We start from the raw sequence: 11,382 nt of genomic DNA on the forward strand, positions 1-11,382 counted from the left end.
TGAACGGCATGGCCTCCGAGAAAGCACATCAGCATTTTCATGACAGCGCCCAGGGCGATGAACAACTTTGAAGTCATACTCCCCAAGCTTCTCGAGCCACCTGGCCAACTGTCCCTCTGGTTCTCTCATCCTTATTAGCCACTGCAGGCTACTATGGTCTGTGCGTACAGTGAAGGATCTGCCCAGCAGGTACTGACGGAAATGTGTTGTGAACTCCACTACCGCTAAAAGTTCTCTCCGTGTGGTGCAGTAATTCTGTTCAGTTGGTGTCAGACTCCGACTTCCATATGCTAGTACACGTTCCTCTCCTTGCTGCAGTTGAGACAACACAGCCCCGATTCCAAAGTTGCTGGCGTCTGTGTCCAGAATAAGATCACCACTGTCCATAGGGTAGCCAAGGATGGGGGCGGTAGTGAGCAGCTCCTTTAACGTATCAAAGGCCTGTTGGCTCTCAGGGGTCCAGTGGAATCGGACATGTTTTCTTAATAGGTTGTGGAGGGGCTTTGCAACTGTGGCGAAGTCTTTGACAAATCGTCTGTAGTAGGATGCGAGACCCACAAACTGCCGGACTTCATTAACGCTCATGGGCTCTGGCCACTCTCGAATTTTCTGCACTTTCTCGGGGTCAGTAGCTATACCATGCTCTGAGACTATGTGGCCCAAATAGACCACCTGGCGGCGGAAGAGACAACACTTGGCGGGTTTCAACTTCAGGTTGGCCTGGCGCAGCCTTTCAAACACCTGTGCCAGGCGCTGGAGCATTTCCTTTACATCCTTGCCCAGCACAATGATGTCGTCTAGATATACTAGGCAGATCTCCCACTGCATTCCAGCCAAGACACGGTCCATTAAGCGTTGGAACGTCGCCGGAGCGTTGCAGAGGCCAAATGGCATGACGTTCCACGCAAAGAGCCCCTTCCTGCTACAGAACGCAGCTGCCTGTCTCGCCTGCGGGGTCAACTCCACTTGCCAGTAGCCGGAGGCAAGGTCCAATGTGCTAAACCACTTTGCTGTGGACAGAGTGTCTAGTGTGTCTTGTATTCTTGGGAATGGGTAAGCATCTTTTATGGTGCGCTCGTTTAGTGCCCGGTAGTCTACACAGAGTCGGTATGTTTGGTCTTTCTTTCGCACCATTACGATGGGTGAAGCCCAACAGCTATTACTTGGGGAGGCTAGGCCAGCATCGAGATTCTGCTGGATCTGTTCATCGGCACTTTGCTGTTTCTCAAACGCCATTCTACGGGGTTGTTGTTTCACAGGTGGGCCAGGCCGGGTTTGAATGTCATGTTGAACAAGGTTCGTGCGCCCAAGGTCTGTTGGTCCAGTGGAGAAAACATCACTGTAAGCACAAAGCAGCTCCGCAAGCTCATGCTGTTCTGCCTCCCTCAGATCCCTTGTACTCTCTGCATACAGCGGCTGTAAGTGACTTGGGACAACTGTGGGACATGAATCCACTGGGGGCAGCTCTGCAGTGGAGGCCTGAACCACATCGGCAGGCTGGAGGATTCCGGCAATTACTCCCTTCCTCACCTTCACAGCAACAGTACCCGGGTTATACAGTCTAACGGGAACTCGATGACTTGGCTGGGCACCAATTATAATCCGCGCCACCATCACCTGGTGTTTCTCCATGAAGCCTTTAGTTGGACTCAGCAGCATGTTGCCCTGTACCTCTTCCCGAAAATGTGCATTGCCTGGAACGATGTATTCACGTCCCGCCTCAAGGACAGCTGTGCGTGCTATGCGGACCACGTGTACCCGGGGTTTGTTCTTTGGGTTAAAGTATGGAATCTGTTCGCCAAACAATACAATCTTCTGACTGCCAAAGTCAAGGCGTGCCCGTGCTTGCTCCAAGAATGGATGCCCCAGAATGGCCTCTGTGCCCTCGGCTACATCTGCTACGATGAAATTAACACTGACTGTTTGGGTTCCAACTTGCACTGGAACATCAACTTCCCAGAGGACATCAACATTTAATGGGCTTATTCCCTGCAGGGCCTGTACAGTGGATAGCTTGAGTGGGGGCCTTACATCAGCCTTGATGGTCTCATAACAGAGCCGAGGTAACACGCTCCTCCTGGCCCCGCTGTCCAACAGGGCACAGACTTCCATGTCGTACAACAGCAGATGAATGCACATTTCTTGACCGCTCCCCTTGACTCTGAGAACTGTGGAGGCCGGCTGGATCTCTGTTGGCCGAGGAAGTGCTGGAGTCACACGTTCCAGGTTGAGCCTGGGCGAAGGACAGTTCCGCCTCATGTGACCGATGCCTTGGCAGTTGTGACAGACAATCTCTTCCCAATTGACCTTATTCCTCTTGTTGAATTTTTGGAGACGATTTTTGAATTCTGCTTTTGAGTTTTTCTTTCTCCACTCGTGGTTTGACGGTACTGAACTTTCCTCATCACTCCCACTCTGGTCTGGACATTCACGTACTGCTGCGGCTCTGGTCTTTCGTTCCATCGGTCTTACGGCAGATTGCATGAGTTGTGTTACGCTAGTGGCTGTTCGACGTGTGGTTTCATACCTGTGTGCAATCTCATAGGCGCGAGCCAGGGTACGTGGTCGCTCTTCCAGCAGTCTTTGCACGATGTCTGCATCTCCCATGGCATTAGTGAAAACCTCGACGCTAATAGAGTCTTGTTCCTTCTCAGAGCGATCTGCATAAGCAATGGAGACTTTTTCGTAAATGTCATCTCTTAGCACATGGAGTGGCTCACCTGCCCTGCGGACCCTCTGTCTCAGCTCTATTCCAATGGCAGCAGCGTGTTCAGATGAAGGACCGTATGCAGCCTCCACTTCCTCTACTATGCGGGCATAATCCCAACGGCTGGACCTGGGGTTCTTGTGGATTACTGCACCTGCTGCGCCTACTAGACAAAACCTCATCTGCACAGTCATTGTCCTTTCAGACCAGTGGTTAGCTTTGGCACAATCCTCAAAGCGGTTTAGGAACTCTCTCCATGAAGTAGAGCCATCAAACTGACCTGGTCGCAGTGTGGGGATCCTTTCTCTGTGATCACTGCATTCCTCCCCACTGTCTGATGACAGGTCACAGAATGTCCGACGTGGTTTCCTTCCATGTTGTCTGGACCTAGTAAGCTCCGGGAAATAACACTCATCAACACTGGAATAGACAGTGTTACCTTCATCCTCGCGAATACTATGCTGAGCTGCACAGACATCATGTTTACAGGGCTGGCGTTTTAATGTGGGTGTGTCTTGAAACATCCGTTTGGCTGTTAAATCTGTGCACATCGAGTGTGTGAAGTTTAAATTTGCTGGAGTACTTTGTGTGTAGCACTGTGTATCGATTCCACTGTCGTGTACATGCTCATTTTCCACCCCACTAATAAATGGATTGGACGATCTGGCTGTTTGCTGTGAGATGTGTGGGTCATTGCAACATGTGGGCCTGCTCATTGAAACTGATTGTGGACACGGGGTAGAGCTGCATATAAATGGATTGGTATTATTATCAGTCTTTGCCACTTGAGCATCCATTTCATTTAGCCAGTCAACAAATGATATATGTGTTCGTTTTTCATTATTCTCTATCCTTTCCGACATCGCAGGATTCCACAGGCTGCTCGTATTTAAATGAGAATGCTTTCTCACCACTCGCGTTCTCTCCCGAATATCCGCCATTTCCACTTTCTCTCTGACAACGTCTGGTTCGGTTTAAACTGTCTAAAATGTCCGTATAACTCACCACCTGCGACGAACAAATCCCGGACGCGAGCCCCCAGTGTTACTTTCTCCGCTTCAGTGATTCTCGGCGGCAGCGTAACAGCTCGTCAATTCATGTTCGTGCAAAAGATGAGACGGACAAAGTTGCCGATGCATGCCGTTTTTACTCTGTTTCGTGTTGTCAGATTCACAGTGCAAACAGCTCCCGGGTGGACTGACTTGACGGGAACATAAAGTAAAACAGAATACGAACTTTTTTTCCGTTTTCACCTGCACAGCACACAGTGAGATTGCTCGTCACACCCGCACATGTCACTGGACTACATTACATACAATGCATCTCGCTTTTTGGACTACAACTCCCGTAAATAGCCGTCTTAAAGTGGCAACTCCTATTTCCTATTAATATCACATGTAGATAATTAACGAATTTATAATATATTGTTTAATATTTTATATGTAACAGATATTTAATATCACGAATGAATCGTAGCTTGAACTATGCTCGTAACCGCATTTCCTGTTTATGGAGTTGACTACGTCATTACATATCATTAGCCAATGAAAGCATTTGTGGGCGGGGCGATGCGTGTAGCCCCGCCCCACGTGTAGCCCCGCCCCGTTCTGCAGGCTGCAGCCGGGTATACTTGACTGTGTGTAAATATGGATGCGCATCTGTGGCGCTCACTGCAAACATCAAACTCATATTTACAAATCCTATTTAGGCTCATATTTAAAAGAAAGTGTTGAAAAGTCAACGTTTAAAGATCCGATCCGTACAAACACCTTCAGCATAAAGAGCGACGACATATGGGATGAAATTAGTCTCAAAAGTATAAGCAGTTTCATACACAATTATCCATTAATATCATAAAGGTTGCATATGCATTCTACTGTCTTGTATTTTGGAAGAAACATAAACAACATGTCCATGATTTTAGGAATGGTGTGTTTTGACTGTTCTCTGGCTGCATTACAGAAATAAATAAACTATCAGATTATTATCAGCTAGATCTATATTATTATCTGTTTGTGTGGTGATTTAGATAGTATAATGTTTAATCGAACTTGTCCTAACTTAACTTGTTCTGAGACTAGTTATATAACTATATATACTTATTGTAAGAATATATGAAATATGCCAAACTCGCTTTACGGGTTCATTACCACCCTGTGTTTTACTGTAATTCAACAGAACAGTGGCACACACTTACTTTTTATTTATTTATTGTATTTAATAGGATGATTAGTTTTCCAGTATGGATACATGAGTTTATTAGAGAGATGAAAATACTGCTTAGTGAACCTTTAAAATGACACTTCATCAGATTTGTATTATTATCACATCAGTGGGTGTAAATGAACAGTGTGTATTTATTCTTCATATTACCTGTGCCCAGATCTCCTGGTTTATTTTTCTTAGCTTTATATTTCAGAAGTGTAAACAATAGTTTGCTTTTTCTGTTCAGTTGAATGACTAAAGCCCAATAAATACAATTACAAAAAAGAAAAAAAACAACATTCCAGATTTTAGAGTAGAAGTGCATGAGAAAATTTGATGTTCAGATATTTAGTGTTAGGGTTGGAACTAATGTCTCATTTCATGTCATGAAGGTTTTTAAGATCTGATGATAGATGATCATTCATTAGGCAGCAAAGGGTTAAAGAATACGAGACACAGATGAGGACGATATTCTCATTCAACACGTGTCAGGAAGTGACTGACAGTTTGTTCTTCTGAAGACAACACCAAAATAGAGAATCGGGAATCAGTTGAGAACGAAGAGAAACACCTTTAAGAAGGATTTTTGAGGCATTTGTTTCTGAACAGATGGCAGATCTTTGTGATTTACGTAATTATCCATTCTTGAATCCTTCCTTCAGAAAGTGAAAGTAAAGTTTGTGTTGCTGGAACAGTGAAGATAGAGTCAGTAAATGTGTCTGCAGAAGAGCTTTCTTGTCCCGTGTGCTGTGAAATCTTCAAGGCTCCTGTTCTTTTATCCTGCAGTCACAGCGTCTGTAAAGAGTGTCTTCAGCAGTTCTGGAGAACCAAGAAAACTCAGGAGTGTCCCGTCTGCAGGAGAAGATCCTCAAAACACGATCCTCCGTTGAATCTGGCATTAAAAAACCTGTGTGAGTCGTTTGTGAACGAGAGAAATGAGCGGCGTTCATCAGGATCTGAGGAGATCTGCAGTTTGCACAGAGACAGACTCAAACTCTTCTGTCTGGAGGACAAACAGCTGCTGTGTTTAGTGTGCAGAGATTCACAGAAACACGTCAATCACACGTTCAGACCCATCAGTGAGCTGCTTCCGTCGTATAAGGTGAGACAGACTCATCCCTGCAGATAAAGACTTACCATATGACAGAAGTCTCTGGTGTTTTATTGATCTTCACTTTATATTCCAGGAGGAGCTCAGTACAGCACTTAAGTCTTTACAGGAGAAACTTCAGCACAGCAAAACACTGAAAGGAGAATGTGAGAAAACAGTTCAACACATCAGGGTGAGGACGCTTCTCTTGATATGTTTGCACACTTGGTTAGAACAGCTGAATGGGTTCTTCCTCTGTTAAAATAAAAGCCTCTCACACACACACTGTCAGAACTACAGCTGACAGATCCAATGAATGTTCATGATGCACTGAATCCAGTGTAACGCGTTTAGTGTTTGTGTAGTCTAACAAAGGAACATTTATTTTTGTATAAAATGTGAGTTTTACACATGATATATTATGAGCAAAAGTGGTATATTGTGTCAGGGCAAACTCAGTGACAGTCACAGATGGGGTCTGTATCAGTGAACATGTAAATGGTTCAAAACATTATCATCAATGCGTTGGCAAATAGGCTTTCTAACTGATGTAAATAAATATACTCACAGTATAGTGGTAGTCACTATATCTCTCTCATGCGAGTCACACATTGTCCTGCAGCAGATCAGTGACCAAGTGTCACACAAATGAAACCATCCGTGTTTTAATTTCAGCGGACGGTAGAACACACACATCATGATTATGAATGACACTGAATGTATGTGATGTATCTGATTAAAACTGGGTTGATGAGTTTGAGAATGTGTGCTCACAGCCTACAGAGACAGAAGATCTACATCTGTCCCAAATGTCCACCTCATTCTTCATGCTGCACCAGAATTACTGATTTATGCATATGAATAAATGTTTTAATTTCAGTCTCAAGCTGAGCACACGGAGCATCAGATTAAACAGCAGTTTGAGAAGCTTCATCAGTTTCTCAGAGATGAAGAAGAAGCTACAATCACTGCACTGAGGGAGGAAGAGGAGCAGAAGAAGCAGATGATGAAGGAGAAGCTGGAGGAGATCAACAGACACATCTCAGCTCTTTCACACACAATCAAAGACACGGAGGAGATGATGAACGCCAGCGACGTCTGCTTTCTGAAGGTCTGATTTCAGATCATTGATTGATTAATTGATTGATTGATTGAGTTGTTGATGATCAGTGGTGTGTTTGTTCTGCAGGAGTTTCCAGTCTCAATGGAAAGGTGAGTGATCTGCTGGTGTCTCTGGTCTCTCTGCTTCTGATCCAAAGCCACTGCAGTTCTGACTCCTGAATGTTCTTCCAGAGTCCAGATCTCACAGCCGGATCCACAGACGCCTTCTGGAGCTTTGATTCGTGTGCCACGTTACTTGGGCAACCTGCCGTTCAGAGTCTGGAAGAAGATGCAGGACGTCGTCCAGAACAGTGAGTCTGACTGCAGAAGATCTGAGCTCTTATACACACACACTGGAAATGATGCATGAGGGATAATTACAGATCTCAGCATTTTGTCTCAATATCCAAAGTCAAGTCACCTGTGTTTTCATAGTGCTTTATTCAGTGGAGATTGTTCAAAGCAGCTTCACAGTATTACACTGGTGACAGAATCAATAATGCAAAATCCACAAATGAGTGATTTAGCTCCAGTCAGTTCATGCTGATCTGGTTGAGGTCAGTAACAGCTGTAGTCTGCAGGCTGAAATATGAAGGCAGAGCTGCCGTTTATCCAGTAGAAGAAGACAGGCTCATCTCAGTGTCCTTTAACATAATGATCATCCTTCTGGATAAAACTCTTCTTCTAACCATAATGTTCTTCCAGCCATTCTTCTTATGATGTAATGAGTGCATCAGGTGTTATGGGAAGGGTTCCCGGTTCCGGCCGACCTACTATATGCAATCCTGTAATGGATCTGAATGATAGAAATATGAGATATGTGTGTGTGCCAGGTCAAAGAGACGGGTCATTAATCTTTAAACTAGCCGTAAACAAGAGTAGACCTGATATTGACATGATTAGTGTTATACAGCAGATCGTTTGTTTTCATTAGTGTCATTTTCTGTAAAAAATGAACATTTTTCAAGCATGTAATTATTGTTACAGTACTGACAGGGATCAGAGGAACATGTTTAGTGTGTCTCATCAATAAGACGAGCGTCATAATTCATAATAATCTGTAAAGCAGCTGTTGTTTGTGTCTCATCAGCTCCTGTGATTCTGGATCCGAACACGGCTCATCCGGATCTCGTCCTGTCACACGATCTGACCGCTGTGAGAAAGGGCGGAAACGGGCGACGGCTTCCTGATAATCCAGAGCGATTTGACGGCTTTGACTGCGTCGTGGGGTCGGAGGGGTTTGACTCAGGATCGCACCGCTGGGATGTGGAGGTAAACGAAAGTCCACACTGGAGTCTGGGAGTCACTGCAGCGTCAAACCAGAGGAAGGGAGCCGCTTTCTTCAGCTCTGGCGTGTGGTTTGTGCAGTACAGACAGAGTCTGCCGTCTGGATTCTGCGTTCATCAGCAGCTGGAGCGTGTGAGAGTGGATCTGGACTGTGACGGAGGAACCGTGTCCTTCTCTGATCCTGTAACTAACACACATCTACACACATTCACAGCCAGCTTCACCCACACACTCTTCCCATTCTTCTTCTGCTGTTCTCTTCACCCTTTGAGGATCTTACCGCTAAAGACCATCAAACAGGTGTGAGTTCTCCTCTGCTTATTCTGTGTGAACACAGAGGCGCTGATAGTTCACAAGTTGCATATAGTAAGATATTTTTGATAGGCATCATATATAATGGATATGACTCAAAGTGGGAACTGATTGATTAAGTATCTTAATTTAAGACACAGTATGTCCAGATATATATGGAATATAGGAACATATCAGGGGATATTTCAGTTGTGTGTGTGTGTGTGTGTGTTTTTTTTTTTAGTAATTCTTTTTGTCAAATTCTTGTGTAACATATTCATTTGACTGTCACATTGCACTGAATTAAAACACACAGTGAAGAGTTAAAATAAATCATGTTATTTCTCATTCTTATGTGCCACTAAAACAGCGATTTTAGGATTCGCTTTTACAGACCTTTTTCCTGATTATTTCACTGAATTGCGTCTCCTCGCTAGAGGTTATAGAGCTTAAATGATCGGAAAAACAACACAATTACAGATGCATGTAAAAGAGATTTCAAAAAAATAAAAATGTGTACGTTTAGATCAGTCCGTTCTGGACGTACGTCAGTGCAGATACTGAAATCAAAGCATGTGCTCACGATCAGGTTATTTGCAGGACACACAAACGTGCCCAGTTGCTGTCCAGACTTGCTTTAATGAAAGCTTTCAAAATGTAGTTGTTGACCTGCAGGATACTGTGTGTAGACATCATTCAAAACGTACTATTAATACTGTAATACTGTATTGTATGTATACGGACACCTCAAAAGGGTTATATGAAATGCTTTAAATGAACTGAAAACAACAATTTCCAGGGGTGAAGCAGTACAGTAAAGTAAGTATATAATTAATGACAACATTCAGCTTCTTGTAACAGCACATGTATAAAGCGATGTAAACCAGCCACGATCTGACAGTGAACTCCACGTCTCTGTTCAAACCCAATGTCTGAAAGTCAGCACAGATCCAGACACAAACGATCAATCGTTCCCTGGTCTCTCAATGTCCAGTATAGAGTTGAGCTAATATTAATAATAATAACAATAATGAAGGTTTAACCCTTCAAAACACCACTGTTAAACCAAACTGTTGTTGGATGATTTATTGATATTAACCAGACTTGCTTTTCTCAAAAGTATTGTGAGCTAAGTTGATCGTAAGGCTATTGATGCCACTGGTTCTATGATCTACTTAGGCTCACAATTCTTTTGGGAAACGCAGCCCAGTTCTTCTTGATCTGAATGATTTGCCAAATGCTGTGATGCTCATCAGGCTGAAACATTTTCACACTTTGTAGACAGAACCAGTACGGCTCTAACCCAGAACCGCTAATCCAGAGTCAGACAGGATCATATTTGCAATACCATGATGTCTGTGACCACATTACAGCTGTGTTTCCTGAAGCGTCTGGTCGGTGGACGCGTTTTGTGACGAATAATGTTGCACATCATAAAGACACGGGTCGAAGCTGCCATATTGTTGAGGAAAATGTTTTTTGTAAGCTTGCAAAAATCCACTCTGCAGTTTGACTATTCTACCAACCGTGTAGCTCTGGAACCAGGTTCTGATTCTTCTGAGATCCTTTTGTCTTAGATTCATGAAGTTTATCGATTTAAAAGCACTAGGGTGAGCTCAGCAGAGTCACAGAAAGTGTCCTGTTATTGGTTTATGCATCTGTCTTTGTCTTCTGCCCTTCGCTGATCTCGGGGTTGTTAGCGGTGGTGTCGTTCACTTCCAGAACAAAAACTACCGATAATGTCCTCACCGCCTTGCCATCCAAGATGTTCATGTCTTTCTTTCTTCAGTCAGTAAGAAATTATGTTTCCTGAGGAAAAAAATAATTAGTAATTATCTCCATATAATGGACTTCCAAAATGCAGTTTAAATGGCTCTAAATTCAATACACCTTTTCTTTTGACTGAATTGCCTAGCATCTTTTTTGATGGCTGTTTTTGTTGTTATTTATTAAATATTATTATTCAACAAATATTATTTTATATAAACAATATTTTATATAAACAATATATTTAATAATAGCGTTTAGTATTGAGAAACTGTGCATGTGATGGTGATTTTAGTTACATTGTTCCGCCTTTAGATGGCGAACAGAGACTGTTTATGAGTGAGTCTGCAGTAAAGAAGGGACTTAAAAGGACTGAAAAGGTTTTAAACGAAAGTTATTTTTAGCTTCAACAACAGCTTGAAGCAGCGCACAAATGAGCAGCAAAATCACCCTTTACAGATGAAAGAATATTACCATTACCACAAACATAACGCTTTCTGTGGAATATTGTTGTAATCATTTTCTGAAAATACTAAATCATTTTCTTATTTATACATAAATACACATTTACTACAATAAACACTTCAAATAAATAAATAATTGCGGTCAAATTATTGATGTTACTATCTATAAAAAATCCCAATGGGGAAATACATTACTTCAGTTCCTATTTTTCTGTAGTGGTACAGTGTTGAAAAGCTTTTTTAGATAATGTTGATTTATGAATAAAAATATGTAATTAACTAACCAAAGATAATGCAAAAAAAAAAAAAAAAAAAAAAAAAAAAAAAGCTGGTGTCCTCTGTGTTGGGGCAAAAGTCAGAAAAAGTGTTTTGGAGGAACATTTAAATGTCATGTGGCTTAAAAACAGCACATCATTGACTACCTTAAGGCCGGCCCTTTTAATTTTATATTGCAATATATTGTAATTTTT

The 11,382-nt window shown here is 42.8% G+C and overlaps 1 protein-coding gene across 1 annotated transcript; it reads left to right on the forward strand.

Moving 5' to 3' along the window:
* Positions 1 to 5,561: 5,561 nt before the first annotated feature.
* LOC127161073 (nuclear factor 7, ovary) lies at positions 5,562 to 9,056 on the forward strand (the record flags this gene model as incomplete). Its single annotated transcript, XM_051103710.1, has 6 exons — positions 5,562 to 6,014; positions 6,100 to 6,195; positions 6,883 to 7,113; positions 7,192 to 7,214; positions 7,296 to 7,414; positions 8,194 to 9,056. Coding segments are annotated over 6 exons (1,425 nt in total), but the record flags the coding sequence as incomplete, so codon positions are not given.
* Positions 9,057 to 11,382: the final 2,326 nt, after the last annotated feature.

The sequence above is a fragment of the Labeo rohita genome, unplaced genomic scaffold (assembly GCF_022985175.1).
Source record: "Labeo rohita strain BAU-BD-2019 unplaced genomic scaffold, IGBB_LRoh.1.0 scaffold_54, whole genome shotgun sequence".
Classification (NCBI taxonomy): Eukaryota; Metazoa; Chordata; class Actinopteri; order Cypriniformes; family Cyprinidae; genus Labeo; species Labeo rohita.